This window comes from Amphiprion ocellaris, chromosome 15 (genome assembly GCF_022539595.1).
Source record: "Amphiprion ocellaris isolate individual 3 ecotype Okinawa chromosome 15, ASM2253959v1, whole genome shotgun sequence".
In the NCBI taxonomy this organism is placed as follows: Eukaryota; Metazoa; Chordata; class Actinopteri; family Pomacentridae; genus Amphiprion; species Amphiprion ocellaris.
The window spans coordinates 16,420,154-16,440,777 of NC_072780.1; the positions used below are offsets into that span (position 1 = coordinate 16,420,154).

General features: G+C 40.6%; 1 protein-coding gene across 2 annotated transcripts; it reads right to left on the minus strand.

Moving 5' to 3' along the window:
• Nucleotides 1–382: 382 nt before the first annotated feature.
• On the minus strand, nucleotides 383–19,607 carry tent4a (terminal nucleotidyltransferase 4A). 2 transcript variants are annotated; one of them, XM_055018136.1, is made up of 13 exons: nucleotides 18,539–19,607; nucleotides 14,825–14,948; nucleotides 12,760–12,806; nucleotides 12,538–12,658; nucleotides 11,396–11,503; nucleotides 9,675–9,803; nucleotides 9,219–9,432; nucleotides 7,934–8,060; nucleotides 7,745–7,848; nucleotides 7,341–7,522; nucleotides 5,189–5,347; nucleotides 4,928–4,981; nucleotides 383–3,720 (listed from the first exon to the last, which is right to left on the minus strand). In XM_055018136.1, the coding sequence occupies exons 1-13, from the start codon at nucleotides 19,378–19,380 to the stop codon at nucleotides 3,556–3,558; spliced, it is 2,376 nt and encodes a 791-aa protein (XP_054874111.1). In that variant the 5' UTR covers nucleotides 19,381–19,607; the 3' UTR covers nucleotides 383–3,555. The 2 variants fall into 2 exon arrangements, with proteins under 2 accessions (XP_054874111.1, XP_023128012.2); XM_023272244.3 differs by having other exon boundaries at nucleotides 4,808–4,981.
• Between the last annotated feature and the right edge of the window lie 1,017 nt (nucleotides 19,608–20,624).

The following is a 20,624-nucleotide window of genomic DNA, read 5'->3' on the forward strand; positions in this document are numbered from 1 at the left end:
GTTATGGTTAATGGACCACCCTTTATTGTTTTGATCCACTTACACCACTCTTATCAGTGATGCTCTGAGTCACAGGAAGGATCCATTTTTTAAAAAATGGCTCTGATAACGCCACAACATCCTTCTTCCCCCAACCCAAACAACAATGTTAGCAGTTAGCTGACATTTTCCCCTGAGGGGTCAGTGAAGAACACTGATTATTGGACTTTGACAGGTGCCCGTAAGTGTGACTCCAAATGAATTTTAATGTTTTGTGAAAGTGTACTTGCATAACAGTTCAATAACATTTTCACCATAGCAATTTGGTAGCGGTCAGAAATTAATTAGTGCAACTTTAAGTATGCATATTATCATTAATTTACTGAAAAAACACACACCTGACTGGCAGTTTTAAAATGTTTATTAAAAAATAAAATAGAAAAAAATATATTTACATAAAAATGTCAAAAAAACAAACAAACAAACAAAAAAAAAACAAGCTGGGCAGTGGTTCCCTCTGGCCACGGGTAGCTAGGTGTCCATCTTGAGGGCCACTGCTCACATGAATCAGCCAGGACACCGAAAGGCTGCCGTCTTTCTCTGAACAGCAGCCGCTAGTTTAAAATCCCTCATTGTATTGCAATGGGGGTATTATTACATTGCATCTACATGTAAATGTGTGCACCAAAATCTCAGCGGTCCAAGTCGCTCTCCTTGTTGTCTTTTCCCGCTTCCTTTAACATCACTCTGAAGAAATGAGGACAGCATGGCAGAGCACTACCAGGACTTTCATTCAGCTGTTTCCACCATCATCAGGTGACAGAAAGTAATGAGGAAGAGTGAACATGGAGTACTGACTGCACTGGACCGCTGAGATGCACAGAGATTTTAATCCATACAGACTTCCAAGGATACTGCATGTCATTGCAGTCTTTTCTGTAAAGACGTAGGCAACTCTAACCCAGTCAACAACCTTCTATCACCAATTTCATCATCAGTTTTTCATCAATGCTGGTTCTAATGTCTTAAAGCAGGCTGTCAGGGTTGTAGTTTGAAAGGGTTACACAGGCTTGCAAACTACATCCACCTGGTTATCTGATTGCTATTGGGCTACAACTGCATGTAAATGTGCCAACTTGTTCACCTCCATATGGATGGAAAATAATTATTTGGAAAACACTCATCCAGAGTGTCAGTAATTGTTTGGGTGGAAATCATAAAATGCAAAGGGAATTTTTAGGCTGGAGGTGTTGATTAGCTCAAAATCCATTTTGCCTTTGTTTTGACTGACAGATCAGAGTTGCCATGGTTTAAAGAAAAAGAAACAAAACAATTAGAGTAACAGTACTGAACAAGTCTCAGTAAAAAGTCAAGAATTGTTGGTGGACACTTTGCCCCCCTGTGAAGTGCTCCTGCAGAGTGCAAGTCGCTCTCTGGGTGCACTTGTTCATGAATGGTGGGACGTCTGATTAAAAACCTGTGGTGGCAAGTCATGAGTCTCAATACTTTCTCACACACGTTTCACTATGTCACACACTACACAGACCCAACCACTGACATTAACATCCCCTATTCCTTACATTTGACTGGTAGATGTAGAAAACTAGACTTTGAAACATATCAGGGCCTTCATACAAATACAATGGGGTCAGGGGATGGGGCTGTAGTTCACAAGTTGGCTTGAGAGTCTGACAGTCAGTAACATTACTCTAGTCCAACAAGCAGTGTTTAAAATGCAAAAGAACCCTAAACGGAAAATACAGGAGTTGACACGATAATTAGAATGATCCACTTGCATAGTAATAACACCAGTGTGTGTAGTGTTCTGGGCGAGTCACAGCCTTCGACAGTCCTGTCCGTGAGTGTGTGTGCATTTGTGTGACTGTGTGCTCGCGAAAAACGTTGTACACACACTCCAAGTAAACACAAAGAAAGGCATTGCAAACAATTAGCGGAAGTACCTGGCAATCAAATATACACAAGATTCCTGAATGGAATCAAAATATAGTTCCCTTTCACTAGGGTCCTTAGTTCAGGAAGACCCCCAACCCTCCCTCCTTCTCCTTTGTCCAGGACCACAAAAGGAGAAAACCTTATCACTGAGCGTCTCGTTCTGCACTGATTTACAGTTGTGGTCAAGAGCTGACCTCAGTTCTGGGATCAGACTTCCACAACCATGTCCCTCATCTAGACAAAGTTAGCATACGAGGAGTTCTCTGACCTGGAATCAGTGGGTTTCTGACCTCTTACCCTAATCTTGATCTTTAACTTTAAGTCAGATAAGCCATCGCCTTCTTGGCCCCCAACACTCCTACAACAAGTATTAAAAAGAGACAAGCACAAAAATGAAACACGAGCATATATGTTGAGCAGAACAAGTTCACTCAGGCCAAAGTCCTGCGCTCTCTGGAAGCTTTTCTTTTAAAATTACCTCCAGTGGATTGGAAGCTGGCCAAGATGAAAGTAGCAGGCCACTGCCAGCCTTCCCCTGACTGACAAAATATGGCAACAACACATTCCCGTAAGGGATGCACACATAGAGAGATATACACATACACACAATCTCCAGGTGGCACTGCTAGAGTACTGCTCTTTCAGGTCAAAACCAGGAGTACATCCTCTGCCCTCATTTCTCAGAATATCCCAGGGTGCAATTTTCATCCCTCCACTTCCCTCCAGCATGTCTTAGACTAACTGGAATGAGGAACAAAACTTCCATGGGGAATTTATTGTTTACCTCACCCACTTCCACAAGACACCAGAAGAAAAATAGAAGGAATAACCAGACAAGCACTCCTAATCCCTTTCTGCTACCACTTCTCTGAATCAAACTGAACACCACATTTAAAAGGGGAGACGGGGGGGAGGGGCGCCTTTGAACTGGGGTCCAACTCGACCTGATGACAGACACACACTCGAGCGCACACTCCTGCACACACTCACACAGAACCACAAAAGTGATGCCCACATACACACTCTAGAGATGCTGCCACGGGAAAGGTTTCGTAAACAAAATTTAAAACTCTACAAAAATAAAATAACAGTATAAAATGCCTTTACATATACACACACAAATTAAATAAGCTTTTACTGTCATTTCAAAAAGAAAAATAACATTATTGCACAACATGAAAACTGTTTGTTCTTAAGTAACTGTAAAAAAAAGAATAAGAAAAAGAAAAAGAGTAATGCTGACCCACAGGTAGCTTGGCTGCAAGGGTCAAGACGAGGTCAAGTGAACTTGGCAATGCCATCGCCACCAAGTCCAACAAAAATAAACAAAAACCGTAAAAGAACTGAAACACGGATGAGGAAAACACAATACTGAGTGTAACATAATACTGAAACAAAGGAAAAAAAAAACTGTGAATAAAAGTCATGCAGAAATGGAAAGATACAGATAGTAGGAGGAAGATGCAGAACTGAGAACTGCTCCGTGATGAGGCAGCCCCAGAGTGAAAACTGCTGGTCTCTAGTTCTCTGTTTGCCTGTCCATCCTCCTTCAAGACCAACGAAGAGCCAGGGTTTGCAGCCAGAGGGGAGAAGGAGGAAAAGTTAGGACAAGCGGAGTGGTTTCTATCTGCTGAGGCTAACCGGCAGGCTGTCCCTCTTCCTGCGTCGCCAAGTGTTGCGGTGATACTGTGTGTGCGTGTGAGCGTGTGTGTGTCCGCGGTTAGCCAGAACAGCATTGTTGACCAGCGGCGGGTTGTGGAAGCCCTTCACGTTGAACTTGGCTCCATTCTGAGGAGGGATGGAGACAAGAGAAAAAAAACAGTTATTCATGATACAACAATGGTATTATTTTTGCTGACTTGATGCTTTTGTGGTAAAGGGTTATGATCCTTGCAGACTGACATCTACACTAATGAACACCTCAGTCTTCTGTGAATTACTGTGTTCAGACTCTAGCGCTATTAACAAAACAAACAAAGAATTGGATCTAATATTCTGCATTTTTCAGTTTTTTAGTATCATGATTTTTAACAGATTCTAGACAGAAAAAAGATATTAGTATTTCGAGGCTGATGCAGCTGCCTCTCTCTTATCTCTGTGGTCTAAATTAATATCCTACTCATACAACTCCCTGATTGGTTATACATCACAATAAATAGACTATCAACAACGAAAGATGAATTAAGAAAAGTTATCTTTCAATTAAACATATGTAAAATATATATCAACAAAGACATTTCAATTAAGCTTGTGTTATTCAAAATTTTAACATCATGTATGTTATGCATATATTTTCCAAATATCGGTTACTGTTCTCTTTGACTATTAATGACTGATATCAATATTAGCTTTTAAAAAACATATTGGTTGACCTCTAGTACACTTAATATAAGCTAGGAGATAACTACCTTAGCTTAGCATAAAGATTGGAAAAAGGGAAATAGCTGGCTTTCTCTATAGACAGGTAAAAAAAAAAAAGCTTATTAAGAGGTTGTACCTAGTTTGTTAAATCTGTCCCCTTAACCTGTAGCAAGCCAATAGGCAGCAAGAACTGAATAACAAATCCATGTTTCTCTGACAGTTCCAAGTCATTTTCCCTAATAACATTTAATGTCAGATGTTGGTACCGCAGAGCAGCGGTAGGCAGTTGTTTACTGAGAATCTATGGATTATAAATGGCAATTTGGTGTTTTTATGGTCTCAAGAAAGCAACAGAGAGGAAGACAGATAAAGTGAGATAAAGCAATGAGACACTTGACAGAGAAGGACTCTGAAGAGAGACAGAAAATATGAGATGGAAAGAGTGTGAACCCGTGTGTGAGACAAGGTTGTCTTGATAGTGCATTTGAGTGTGTGTGTGGCATCCGGCGCCTACCTTGTGTGTGTGGCTGGAGTGGGGGCTGGGCGGAGGCTGGGGGCTGGAAGGGGCAGGGGCATGAGCATGAGCTGGGGGGGGCATGTGGAAGAAGGGGGGGAGCCCGGTGTCTATACACACCTGTCTGCCAGGTATGGAGTGCATTGCTAGACCACCGGGCAGTGAGACGCGAGCCTGGGGGATGGAGGGGACAACAAATAATTAGGAGTTTATATCAAGTGCTGTGAATTACTGGCTATAAATCAGCCTCAGAAATGTATATATAGTTATCTTAATGTTAATCCAAATGTTAAGCAGTACATGATTTCACTGTTCCTATTTTACATACATAATCTAAGCAAATACAGTCACTCTTGTCTGTAGCCTCTGCTTTGTGCCTACCTGTGAACCTGGAGGCATGAGCAGATGGTGTCCTCCCATGCCGGGCTTGCCGGTGCCCATGTTGAGGCCTGGTGGTAAAGCTAGGCCGAGAGCTGGGAAGGATGGATATGCTGGCAGGGTTGGCGGAGGGAGAGGACACGGCAACGCTGAATCAGAGTCCTGGCAGATCACAGAGGAGGAGATTGTGAACTAGGTTGAGAATGTCAATGTAGCTGCTATCTGCTAACATCTAAATACTCAAATAAAATTAGATCCAAATAGGATGTATTTCCATCAGGTGGGTTAGAGAGAGAAAAAGGCTGTGCATCATATCATGGCAACATGTAACGTTATTGTGTTGGCTGTCAACTGCATAATCGCAAGAAACTGTAGCTGCAATGCATCATTTACCATGCAAAACTCATAGAGGTCACAGTTGTTTTGTACTGGATAATGTTGGCTATCATGTGGAGATACAGAAAATGTGGGGTGAGCCAAAGAAGTCTCAGGTGTGCAATAAAGGCTCACCAGCTGAGGTCACTGTAGCTGTAACATTTGATATGCTTGTATATGTTTCTATATTAGCCCTCATATCAAGGAAAAAACTTTTTTGTATTATCAAACTGAGATTAAGACTGAAATTTTAGAACTGTTCATAACTGTAGGGGGAGATCTGGATCATGCAATTGGGATCCCTTTATGACCTAACAATTTGAAAAAAAAACAATGTGATAATAAAAATAAGGTCTGGGGTACACAATCCAGATATTTTTCTAGACTGATATCTTTTCCCTCAGAATGAAAAAATAAAACATGTCCACACAATTAATGTTTTAAAAAACATTTCTGTACACACAAGAATGCAAAAACAACTACAAATGCAAACAAGCATACCAGGCCAGTTTAAATAAAAGATACACAAAATCATTAAATATCAGAGAAGATTTCACCATTTCTGTCAACTTTAAACAGCAGATGCTGTAGCAAACAGAGGCTTTTTTATGTAGGTGAAGTGGTGCAGCAATGCATAGTTAAGTTGTAAATTGCCTGTTGTTTAACTGTCAGTATTAACTAAATGTAGAGACAATGGTATATATACATATATGACATGGTTATTGTTTCAGGTGCATGCTCATTACATAAAACAACAATAGATATATGTAAACTCAACATTATCATTTCCTACACCTGACATTTGATATGTCCACATGTATACTCCTGAACTGGAGTTTTCAAAGTCTGCATCTTGTAAGGTTGCAAAAAAAGTGTGAAAAAAAGAGTGACATAGAGTGCTGTTTATATATGCATGACATTATTGTGCACATTCTGTTTTTCACTGAAGTGTGCACATACAGTAACTTGCTGAGGTACATCATCAGGGGAGGCAAACTAGGTGAATGTTTGCTTCCCTTTCACCCCCCAACAAGAGCCCCTTAGAATCTAGGATTGCCTCTACCTACTTGCACACAGGTGACCTCTTTTGACCACCAGTTCTGAAACAATACAATGGAAAGCAAATCTATTATAAAGCAGGACATTATGTCAGCCCTATGTTAGAGACGACGCAGAAATGTGCTGTGGCTTCAAAATCGGATTACTCAACAACAGTCTGTGGCACAGAAAAACAACTAGTATCACTGGAATTGATTTTGATATGTGGTACCTAGAGAAAACTTGTAAATAATTCACACATTGCCAAGACTTGAGTAAAGATATTAGGGTGCTTTGCAAGAGTTTGATCAGAATGAGATTACTATGGTATGTACAACTACGTGACCATAAGTACAAAGCTCTGGTTCTGCTTTTTCTTGTGATATGTGTTCAATGTCTATGCAATGACATGTTTAGGAGTAATTCAAATAAAACAAATGGGTGCAGAGCTGTATGTGGATTGAAACTATGATTAAATTTTTTAAAATTCCAAATTATTTTCCTTGCCAAGTCACACAGACAAGCAACTGGCCTCACTGCGGAGATCAAGTTGTACAATTTCATTTGATATGTGTCCCAGGGTAATTCAACCACTATGAAGTGATGTGAATGTGGACACAACGCAAATCGGTCAAGAGTTAAGCATTAAACTAGCAGCGACACATCAGAAATTTACAGTGAGTGTTTTGTTTTGGGTTTTTTTGCTTTTCCTATGCATATACGTTTGTATGCGTTTTCTTACGTTGTCAGATCCAGACAGTGAGGAGACTGATGAGGCTGACGAGTGCTGCTGAGGGCTGGAGATGGACATGGGAGAGTCTGCACTATGGGGTGACACAGAGTCCCTTTGCTGTTCTTCAGACCCGACACCACCACCCAGCACACAGGACTCTTGCTCCGGCACTGGCTCTTTGGGAGGTGACACTAAAGAAAAACAATAAATGGTAAGGACAGATAGGATGCACAGCTAAACTCAAAAAAGTCAGTAATTCACTCACTCTCCAAGCTTTACTCAGCAGATAACATCATTTTCATTAGGCATTTCCTACTTCTAAAATTACCAACAAACTACTCCTACATCGTCTCTATGTCTTGAGACATTTAGGTCAACAGCACAACTTTATATTAAAATCTGATGATTTGTACCTCTGTTGTCAATTCGCGCCAAGTCTCGGCCCCCCCACTTCTTAATAATCCATTCCCTGTAGTCGATCACTTCCTGGGTCAACCTGATTATCCTTCCCAACGTGCTGCAGAGACGAGAGAAGTGTTTTAGAAGGAGCAAAACTTGTATCCAAGGTATCTATAGCACTTTTCAATGGACTTGCTTCTCACCTTTCACAGTCTTTGTTGGGATAAGACCGTGCAAGTGGAGACACAGCATGACTCAGAACAGTGTAGGCATAGTCAAACACCTGCTTGACGTGCATGGCACCATAGGAACCCCTCCCCACATCATTACCTACATGAAAAGAAACATCATAATTAGTTATGTGCGAAAATCAAGCACAGTTTAGACATTTTCTAAAACTGAAACTCGCTACTATTGTATGCAAAATGTGCAAAGTATAGTCTCATCACAACTAAACTTATTTTACAGCAAACCATAGAATTTGTCATTAAAAAAATAACATTGTCAAACTAAATTGTAGACCTTAAAATCACTGCAGTGCATGACATTTTATTATGTGGTCACAACATCTTTAAAATATTCTGATGGCCTGTTTGGTGACAACAATGAATCCCACTAGGTGAAAACTGGTGCACTGTGTGGTTGAAACATTTTCATTTGCCTGCCAACATGTCATTCTTGACATCACCACCAGATGCTGCCAAAATAAGCCCATTTCATGTACATAGCTTCAGTAAACTGTTATTTAATTTAAAAAGTCAAACATTTATAATAGTATTTCTATTTTAACTGCTTTAAAAGTGAGGTTGTAGAACTTTGCTGAATCCTTTTCATTTGAATCATAATTCTTTGGCTGAAATAGGCAGTTTACTAGAAACATCTTTATCAGTGATGGTGCTGAAAATGCATCTCCATCAACATTTTTAATTCTTTTCTAAAATGCTTTAGCTCATCGCAACAAATGTCTTTCTTCAGTATTACTACGTAACTACTGCATTATGATGCAAGTTATTAGTCGGTGCAAAGGCGGCTCGACTCGATTCGGTGTTGAAGTTCCCAAAGACTCAAGGCATGAAAAGTATGAGAGCACTTCAAATGATTACAGAACAACAATGTGGTTTGTACACTGTGTAGAGTTTTGAAGGTGTAGCACTAGTATAGAATGCACCAACAAATGAAGAGAAAACACAGATGCGCTTTTCTGGAAGATGCAAAACTAACTTTGTGTGTTGCTGGTTCATCAGTTGGCAGAGTTTTCAAACTCTTTTTATTCTTTTGCTGCTAAATTCACTCACAAAGCTCAAAATCCAGAAATAAAATTAACCTAAATTGAATAGTGAATTAAGTATTTTGGAGAAAAAATTATTATTTAGATTAATTGACTAATTGGCACAATAGTCAAAAATACTCTTCAGGGCAGTTATGTGTTCTCAGATCCAGCTTTTATTTGGGTTAAACGAGTATTTTTTTATCCACCGCAAAACGCACCTGGAAGTAGTGGGTCCTCTATGCAGAGCATAGATGGCCTGTATCCATTTGTCATGGCCTTCATTATCTCCTCTTTGGCTATGTATGCGCCTCCATTTTTGATGCGAATCCCTGTTTTCAAGTAGTTGAAATGGCGGCCATATAACTCAAAGAACTCGATCAGCAGCACCCCCAAGTTCTCACTGGGGTTTCTGGCATCAATACGAGGATGGAGCTGAAGAGAGAGGACAGGGAGATAGGATTAGTATGTACCCAAGACAAGAGCTACTGCTGAGATTTTAATTTATGTCAGTCTACAACATCACGCCAAAACATGTTTATGAATGCTGTTTAAATAAAAAGTAATTCTTCTATGAATATTGTTACTGCCGCTGCTAATATCATAAATACTGTATATCAAAAGCAGCACCACTGCAAAAGGACAGGCTCTACCATTGTGATGCTGTGTTACTGTACCTGTAGGAAACTGATGACCATGAGGATGAGGCTGTATGAGCTGATGCCCCCGGTGAAGACCTCATTTAGATCTCTCTGCAGTAGAAACTGCTTCAGAACAAAGATCAGGTAAGGCAGCACTGGATACTTCTGAAAGCAGACGGGGAAGATAGATGGGGAATGAGAATGGCTGATTCAAACTGTACGAAGAATGGAGTACAGGACAGAATCTTAACAAGAAAACTAGATGAAAGACTGACTCAGGCTCCAGTCGTATATGTTCCAGAGGACAACTAAGAGTTTCTCATGAGATATACAGTATAGTGAGTTAGAGATACGACTTGACTACATTAACAGCGAAGAGAGGAAATCATACAAATGTCTCGAATTTGTCATTAATTATAATATCATTAGAGGTGTGAATCTTTGGCTAAATAACAACTCGGCTTAAATCATTACTGAGCAGCAATTCAAAAGCATATAGTCCTCTTATTTAAATTTGGGTCCATTAAATTGAGTAAATCATGTCTTGATTCAGCAGCTATAATCATTAATAAGACATTATGTATGTCCATGTACATATATATTGCAGTAGATATTCATTCAGCACAACCTCTACGACAACTACTTGCAGACTCAGTGGTAGATTCAGTATCGCTTCAAGTAGTTTTATACATTTTTCATGTTGCACGGAAAACCACTAACAAAAAGCGTTGCTAAAGTCATGATTATAGCTGAAACCAAATGTTTTAATAACATTATTTTTCTAGTAAACGACTGTTACAACACCCTATTTACCACATGAATACTCTGTCTAGCTGCCGACTGGGCAAAACTTTCTAGCATTACAAATATGCTCATTTTCCAGTTGAAAAGGGAGGCATGACCCCCTGGCAGCATGTGTGTGCAGATCTGTGCCAATGGAGCAACTGCTTGGCTGACATATGAGAATTAACTTTGGGGTGACCTCTCCATGACAAGACTGCACTGGAGTCTGTCACGCCCACGCATTAACAACACAACTATCGCTTGGTTGACACTGAGTATGGTTGTCAACAGCAGGATTTCAAGCTCTGACATGTATTCCAAGATAATCAGAATGCATACATAAAACAGCAACAGTGGGTATATGTCAGAATCTGACAGCTTGCTGGAACATCAGCACCTGGAATTTGTCTTCTGGATTTGCTACTATAACCGTGACTAAAGCGGGCACAGATCCACCTTCAGCAGGAATTCTGTCAGAGCCACGGGGTGAAATTTACCACCGCTGAGACGATTTGGCAACAAAGTCATCGGCAACACACAGGCTCGAGTCAAGTTAAGTGGAGATTATACCGAGCACGGTTGCTGGGGTCTGTTCCAGCTTCACTTTGGAAATGAGATGGGCCAGCACAAGATTGGAGTGAAGTAAAGTGTAATGCTTTAAACTGTTGGCTTGCCTGATTCACGGAGGGAATTTCCAAAGTTCTGTATTTAGACCCCACTGTAAAATGGTAATTATGTGACTCCTCTTGTGGGTTTTTTTAATTTAAATATGTCTACATGACCTTTTTCTGCTCTCTTCCTCCTTCTGAATGCACTCCATGTAATGTGCACTGTGGCCTGATTTCACTTAGTCTGTCTTAAATGGACATCTGTCTGTTATTTCTTGCTTCCTGTTCAGATTCAGCAATTAAAAGCATACCAAAATAACACATGTAGCTGTAACCAACAATGTCCAAGGCAGAAGGGCTGGTCACCTTTACGTAGTCTTTTATGAAGCTTGCCGCCTTGACTCCGGTCTCCACATTAAAACTGATGTCCACCTTCACCTCAGTCTCCTGGTCTGTCAGCTTGATGATTGGCACCTGAAAGAAAGTGAATGTATTAGCAAACATTACAGAGACCTCAGTATCTAAGAACATGCTCCCTGTGTGCTGAAATCAAAGAAGAGGTGCATCTGTCACAATTGGCGAGCTTGTAGAAGGAATAGCTTATTCAAAAATGAAAACTGAGCCATTAACTACTTATTATCATGTCAGTCAAGAAGGCACTGAAGCTTGCCGTGGTTCGTCTGGTTGTGTGCACACCCCACAGGATGAATGTGTGGGTTACTGAGCTATCATTTCAAAAACTACCACTGTGGGACTGCAGCTATAAACACTTTCACCACAGTAGGTGCACAAATTACACTGAGCTGTGGAACAATGTCTCAACTTTGACACAATGTAGCAAAGTTAAGCCAGAATGAGACTGATCTCAGCTGAAAAGATATGGACAATGGTGATGGTTTTCATTTTTGGGTGAAGTGGAGCTGACACAGCATACATTTCAGGATTCACACATAAACAGCAAACTATTTATCTGTAAAAAGTGGACATAAAGTTCACCTAAAGGGGCAAAATGTGGCTCCTATCAGGCCAACAGACGGAGGACACTAATTGAGCCTCATATGTTATTGCACTTCCTCTTTTTTCTGTTCACATCTTTCCGCTGATGATAAAGTGGATGAGTCAAATCTTTAGAAGTCTAAGTGACCATTTGAAGTCCTGGAGAACTTTTCTAGAAATGTAAAAAAGTGCTGCCAAATGTTGATTTGTCTGGGTTCATTCCAGTTCTCCTCTTGGTTGTAATGTTTCATCACTTGCTGTGAAGAATAAAACCTTGAAGAGGACTGAAAATGAACTGTCAAACAATCCTATTACACACATCATTAATCATTGCATCCGTATATGGAATAGTCAATCACTATTTTAATAAAGTCTCCCTTATATTTGATGGAGATCTGTTGATGCAAACCAGTCTGGCGTTATTGTAAGGACACAGTATGAATACAGGATGAAATATGTACGTATGCATAGCTAGAAGAGTTGAGAAGCATGGCCTGGCTGCCTCTACTTACTGTAGCCTTATCCAGCACTTTAATGGAGAAAGGTTCTGCAACATTATGTTTGCGAAGAGCTTGTTCTAGCTCTTGCAGCGGGGGACGTTCCCACTTCCCAAACACCACTAGGTCAATGTCACTGAGGGGAAAAAGTGGTAAGAAAATTAAATTACTGCCCAGCAAAACCAAGAATGAAACTGATACTTTTAGTTTTCTTTACTTATGAATCCTAGGTCTTACCTTGTTGGAAGGTAAAGGCCTGTGCTGAAGCTGCCAAATATTTGGACCTGGAAAACAATGTTGAAGAAATATAAAAACAATGGCCAAAATCACAGTAGTTGAACTGTTAGATATTAATAAAATATAGATAAGTAATATCTCATATTACTTTCTAACCATAAAGGACTTGGCAGCAATTATAGATCCTATATCAAAAAACAGCTCATTTGAGGTCATGGTGTGTGTATCCAGTTCACATGCTTGCAAACTAGGAATGAGGTATTTCCGGGTTCCACTTCAGAGACAGTAAACAATGCCGAGTTGAGTATGCTACCAGATTAAGTATACAATGGCTAAGAAAAAAATGCTGTGCTTGGGAACTACAAGCGAAAGCTCTCCAGAGGAAGCAGAGTGAAGTTCTTTCCTTTTCCGTCTGGTAAATACGACAAGGCAATAGCACAAGGACAGGGCAGGATTAATGGGTTGAAATGAAAAGGGAGGCTGGTACAAATCAGAGACTTGATCCATTTACCTGACAATGTGGCTCACAGTGGAAGTGGGGAAGACTGGCAGCCAACAAATCACTGCTGCGCGTCTTTTACATGATTAAGTAATGAGAGGGGCATTACATCAACCCTACCTCAGTGCACTTTTCTAAACTGACCGCAAGATTCCCCATCACCATTTCTACACATATAAAGTGCACATGCTTCTAAAAATAAATGAACATTATTTTTTAAAGCACACTGATTAATAACAATTTTTGAGTTAATTGCTTTTAAAATTTCTAATCTGTAGCCTGATCACTCCTACAGAAACTATCATCAGCTCCAGGATGGTGACTTGCTGGTTAGCTTTAAAAGAAACTTAGGCACAAACATAGAGAAGTGCATCTTAAATATGAATGTGATTCTTAACCCTCTAAACCCCAAAACCTGCCAGCAAGTTTGAGCCAGTCAAAAAAAGAAGATAAAATATGAACATATATCAGAACAAGGATCTGCAAAAACAGAAATAATCATTGGATTTGTAACTTTTGGATACTCCTTGAAATGCTCATCTGTAGCATGCAGTTTTGTGACCAAATCCAGGTTTAAAGTCATGATATTTCATCAAAATCCTACATGCGATATAAAACCAAGTTGTAGTTTTAGAGGAGGTGGGATGTCATGTGACTAATTCTTGGATGGGCAAAGTAACTTTCTAGAGTTGTGCTGTCACTGTGAGGTTGTCAGGGAATTAAGTTTGGCAAGGAAATTATCCAGCAGTTAAAACTCCATAAATTAGGATTGCAACAGATCATAAATCTCATTTTTGGATTAAATCACTGCTTTTGAGTCACAAGTTGGATCGCTTTTCTCATTAGCAAAGAAAAAAAAAGGGGTGACAGATACTGTCATGACTGCCATTGCTGACTGCTTTTAACATGCCCCGTTCATGTCAACATAAAACTGCTTAATATCTTGTCAGTGCATCTCTGCATCAAGATTTAGGGAACTATTCTTCAAGGTGGAGGTGTGTTATCAATGCAGTACCAGGAACTGGATCACTGTCTTTAAAATTGTGAGATAAGCAGCTGAATGCTACAAGCTGTATTTTCAGTTTAACGCCATGGACATGACAGTGATATTGATCATCATTTCCCAAAATGCCAAACTAGTCTTGTCTCTTATTAAAATGACACTTAATAAACATGCTTAAAGCAGGTATATAGGAGTAAAATCTTCAGATGAACTCACTTTAATTTTTAAACCACCCTCAATAAAAATGAAAGCAAAGTCAAATGTTCTTAGGACTCATCCATGTGAACTAATGCAAAATGCAAAAGAGGATATACAACTTAATACCAATATAAATTGGCATTATCTTGTACAAACCTTTCTACACCTTTAAAAGAAAAGGGCCGTCAAAACATCTCAACAGTGATTCATGAGCAATCTGACATCACAGTTTGTCTCTATGCCAATAATTCCTCCTCCAAGAGTGAACTGTGTGATTTAAGAGACTGCGCTCTCTAAGATATTAATTTCCTGAGGGGGGGTAATCCAAATGAATAGAGGCACATGTGTATGTGTGTGTGTCTTACATCTGCAGTAGGCCAAAGCTCCTTGATGATCATCTCTATCCGGTTCACCACTTCCTGCCTCATAGCTGCCTCCTCCGGCCGAGGAGACATGAAGTTATAGAAATCCATCACCTCTTCGTGGAGTCTGGACAGAAAGGAGGATGACAAACAAGGGTTACTCTCACCACACTGATGCTTCAACAACACGCAGACCTGGATAAAACCTGGACTGACATGCTTTGGAAGAAAAGATCTATCATTTACTGTGCTGTTTAAACCCCTCATCATGTGAGTGCCAGGCAAGCCATTTGAACAGTATGTTCAAGTCAAAATCTGGTGTATTTTATCAGTGTCTGAGTAGTTACAATGCCCCCAAAAACAAAACTAAGAAGCACTTCAAAAAATTGAGCTGCTGACACTGTACTTAAATGGATCAGGTATCAACCACATATGACTAATCCATAGTGCCTTATTAATGTAGAGATCTCCCAAGCAGATCCTGAAGTGCTGTGTCCGGGCAGATCCAGGCATGTTTTACTCAGAATTCGATTATTCTTTACTATCCACCACACCCTGCTAGTTTGGCAATGCTGCTCTCCCTTAATGATAGCTAGCTTCCACACTGGAAGCATTTCAATGCATATGAGAGTGTGAAGTGGGAAAGGATTTGGTCACACAGGTCACTGACTCTGTTCCGACACCTGGGTTGGCAAAATTCACAAAGTTCCAGTAGTAACAACTCAGTAAATCTCACCCAGCTCTTTTCTTATTGGCAGTGTTTAAAATTTTCAATTTAACCTGTGATGATCACTTGTAATGTTTAATATGACAAATGCTGTCTGTGTCCAGTCATATAGGTCATCTTCAATGAGGTCAAAATTAAACTCGGTCATTGTTTGGTCTTTGTACTCTGTGCAACCTGTACTTTACCATAGATTGTTTTCAACAGCATCACCTTACAACCATGTGCATTTCTGCATCTACAACAGAGTGGTGTCTTCTCTCTTGCTAATGGTAGTCATTTTCAGAAAAAAAAAAGTCATCCCAGATAAGCTTTCACTACTATCAAAGCACTAATTTAAGTTAAGAAAAGTAACAGTTTGGGCCAGAGATTAAAATGGTATGTCAAATCTACAGACTACAACTGTTCAATGTGTCAGATTAATATTTAATCAGCACTAAGGCAAATATATACTGGACTTAAAGATGTCCAGTACTAAATAAATGTAGGGAAAAAAAAGGGGGGGAAACACATGCACGTTCTGCTAAGAAGCACAAATGAATAATTTCTCTGACCCTAATTTGGTCATATGTATAACACTCTGTAATTGCAGCCCTTAATGTAACTACTAGCCCAACAATAAGCCAGAACTTGTTTGGCTATAGTGAGGAGGAGAATAACTTAGAATTATTTTGATCTGCAGTAAAAATTAAAAAAAAAAACATGTGGTTCATGTGTTGACAAAGGTACAACACAAACCTGTGATTATGTAAAACAGAGTTTAGTATAAGACTGTGACTCACATCATCCAGACTAAGCTTGAAGAGTCCCAGGCTCACTGTTGATATAGTTTCGTGAATGACCGCAGAGGGGCATGATAATGTAAAGATTTCTGACCAGTCAAATGCCTTCGAACAGTGGAAGTCTGTTCATGCCTGTGGCCATTCATTTTTGTAGGAATGCATGCCATGATGTCAGTGTGAAATACAGAACAGGGGGACTGTCACAATCAATTAACAGAGCCCTGGAGGAAATGCACTCAGCCCATGTGCCCACTCTTTGGTGAAAACTCTGCCAGCAAACCAGTCGGACCAGGGCGTGTCCATGTCAATTGTCCAGCGCTGACAGAGGACACAGGTATTGCTGGGTACCTCTACGTCAAAATATGAACTGCTCCTACAGCCATCCGAGACAAACTAGCTTAAGGTCAAACATTCTTTAAGCTTCCAACTTCAAACACACTTCAGCGGCTTTACGGCCCAGAACTAAAGTAATTAACAATATTGCCTGCCACACTCTACTGTAACAGTCTAATATGTTATTGTTATATTCACAGTTTACTTCAACCTATACTTGATCTCTGCTTATCACAAAATTGATCCAGTGTAACAACACAGTTATCTGTATTGCACCTTCAGTTTTAAGTGCAACTACCTTCCCATTTTGGACTACAAAGGGCACCCTGAAGGCAAATCACTGCAAGACTAGTCAGTGCACAAGCCAAAACCTGCATAAGAAACCCTGTACAACTAATAATACTATGAGAAAATGAAATATGCTATTAATTCACTCATTATGGAGAAAAAAACAATAGTAAGCAACTTACATTTGCAGTTCACTAAGATTTAGAGGCATTTGGGAAACTTAATATAGAGCATGTGGAACTGCTTTCATGACAAACACTGATTCGTTGTACAGAAAATTCCCAGATGGGTGCAAGCAGCTTTTACAAATATCACAAGTTCTTGCAACACATTTGGAACTTCTTTGGTCATTTGTTTTGTAAGAAGGCTTTGGTCTGTGCAAAATTATCACAGTTATGGAAAAAAAATAAAGTACAAAAATCCCAATATATTCAGTTCCACAGTTCTTATTACACCAGCAGTGTAGGTGTCACACATTTGCACAGCACCGACTGAGCATTCATACCAAACAGCAAAAAAGTGAGATTAATCTTAAAAAAATATACTCCAATTAACATGTGATCAGCCTAGTCAGTTTCGTCAGTTGAACTTTAGCTCATTAAGACCCACCCCAAAATGTTATGTCACATCTCCATAAAGAATAACCGGGAAATAGACAGTTGACTGTGAGTGCACCCAGGAGAACTTGAGAATAAAGGCCAATTATCCAGTATTTCATACAATGGAGTAAACACCAAACTCAACTGAATGAAAACGTTCTACTTTATTTTCATTAAGTGTAGTATATTGCACTAAAACTACTGAAACATACAATATTCTCACTTACACCTAACATATTAGCATACTCTAGCTATAAATTACCTGTTACTTTTATAATCAAGCAATTAACTCGGAAGATTACCCACGGGTGTATAAACAGTTCAGTTACTAGCAAACAACCCTGTAAGCTAAACGGTTGTGGTATTTTATATTTATTTGCTTTACTATTTGGAGTTAATTACTAATTCAGTTTTACTTTCATGTGACAAAAGTCTAGAAAAAAATAAATTGCTAGCTTCCTAGCTTTAAGTCGAGCCTAAAAGAGAAAACCGTTAGCTAAGTTTAGCTGTCAGGCTAACAAACGGACTACATGTAAAGGCAGCAAATCCGGTCAAAACCATCTAAATAAATGACCCACACGCAACAAACTTCGACGTTGTGGTTACATTATTACACAGCTACTCACATTAGGCGTTTTGTAACTGTAGTTCTCTACAGTTTGTTGGAAATGTGTGTGTTTTTAAGCGGTGTAGTTTAAACTTTGGAAGACAAATCACAGTACCGGTCGCCTTTTCGCAGTTATCTAACGGTAGTGATTTAGCTAACCAGCCAACGGCAAAGGGGGAGAAAAAAGCCCAGCAAACAGCCCAACTCTGTAATATTCTGCAATACTGTGTGTGATGGAGCGAGGAAACAAATATATCCAATTCTATTTTACCATACAATTTAACAGTAAGAATTACGCAAAAATAGCCGACTTCCAGCACTGAAAGACAGACGTTACTTAAGTTTAGCGTTCCCCCAGAGGAGGTGTTGTGTTCAGCCACTCACCCGAGGACCCCGGGGTTATACTTCCTCGTCTTCCAGGGCGTCCAAGTGCTCGCATAATTGCCATTAGTGCAGTTTGAAAGCAAGTAATTCATCCCATAAGTGCTCGCCTTGTTGTCACTTTTCCTTCGGCCTGGATGGTGATTGTGTGTGTGATTTACAGGTACAGAGGGGTGAAGCGGATAACGCTTCACGCAAATCTGCGGTAAATTGAAAGCCGGGTGCTCCTGTAGGTGACGGTGATGATGGTGGTGGTGGTAAAGGTTGACATTGTTGTCCATGCTGTCGCTCAAGTTGAACAGAAGGTTGGCACCCCCGACGTTTTTATTCATGTTGCCCGTCACATTTCCACCCATAGTCCTCTCAAGTGAGCAGCCAGAAGGAGGACTGTCCGTCCCGGATTCCTGTGAAGACGACGAGGAGACAGATCCCGTCTTCTGGGGCAGGATTTTTCCCTCACCTGCTTCAGCGACGTTTGCCGTTGAGAAAGAGTTATGTAGGTTCCCGTTGGACAGCGCTATCCCCAGCGAGGAAATCGCAGTGCCGTTGATACTACTACTGTGTGTAGTGCCGTTCATGATGCTGTGATGGCTGCTGCCGTTACTCAGGCTGGCAGTAACGTTACCGTTGCTGCTGCAAATGCTCTTGCTCGATGCCACCGCGGTCGCCACATTTTTTAAAACATCCAACGCCGTGTAATTCACACACTGGTTGTGGTTTTGATTGTGGAGCTGCTGCTGAGCGGAGAGTGTCCGTACTCCCTGAGAGGTCTCCCAGACGTGCATCCATAAGGCGTTCGCAGGTCCTTTCTGTTCGGGCTGAATCCAAGCTACCCTCGGATCCATTCAACTTCTTTCTCTGGTCACCCCCCTACGAGTACCTAACTAGCACAAGCGAGCCCGTCGTGAATCTGCGCCGCTCCCTGGACCTTTCAAGGGTCGCTACGCTGTCCGGGGTTACCAAAACAGACGAATTTAAACATTAAACCGAATTAGGACCATTGATAAAGTGGCCCCTTTACACCGCTAGCTGGAAAAAATGCTATCTGATTCCTACGGGAATTCAATATGGCGTATTCTCTTCAAATCCATGCGCATGCGCTCTATCTAGCAGGGGTTTCTTTAAATGATGACTGCGCCCCCCATCCGCCCACTCCTCCATCACCCCTCAGCTGGGCGGATGATGAACTGCACAGAATAAATATTTGAATTATTTGCTATATGTTTACTTGAACAACAAATGAAGCGCGCGGTGAAATGTCAATAATAAAATAAAGGGATCCTGGAACAGAGGCTTGTGAAGCAGTGCCTGATCAAGCAGAGGTAGTTGCATGCTGGAACTCAACTTCCCTGCCATCACCAGTGGGTGGGGGAAAAGGGAGGGTGGGTGGGGGAAAAGGGAGGGTGGGTGGGGGAAAAGGGGATCCCCCATCGATGACAGGCTGGACGGAGGCTGAATCTTGCAGGAATCATAAATAAGTGTTAATATCCTCGCCATTTTTAAACTGAAATATTTAAGAATGAAATATATTTTTGTAAATACAATGCTGTGGAGTTTGGGTAGCAGGGATTCTCTTTCTTTTTCTTTGTGCGTAATCCACTCATTGATCCACTGCTTCATGTGAGGAAAAAAAACACTGCAAACATTTCAAATCCTTGACAGAAAGAGCATTGTAATTCTTCAACAAAACACAATTTCCATAAACATTAGACAGAGACCACATCCTGTTGTCAGCTGGCATCTGAAACACCACAGGGGGCCACTACCACAACCTCTGGCCCTTGAAATGCTGCTCACACACGTACATACATACAGCAGTACACTCACACTGCAGTCCACACACTGAGTTTTCTCACTGTCTAAATGGGGCTCCTTCTTTTTCTGCTTATTATTTCAAATGCAAGCTGCAGCCCCTGAATCCAAATGCAAATTTTTGAAGGAGTAGTACACAGCAGGTGGTGTTGATCATCCCAGACTCTGTATCAGCCCCAGTAACAGCCGTCTCCCATCCCATTAGGCTCTATGATGGAGCCGAGGCAGGCTGGGGTAAGACATAACCAGCACCTTCTGGGATGCGTATGCATGTTAA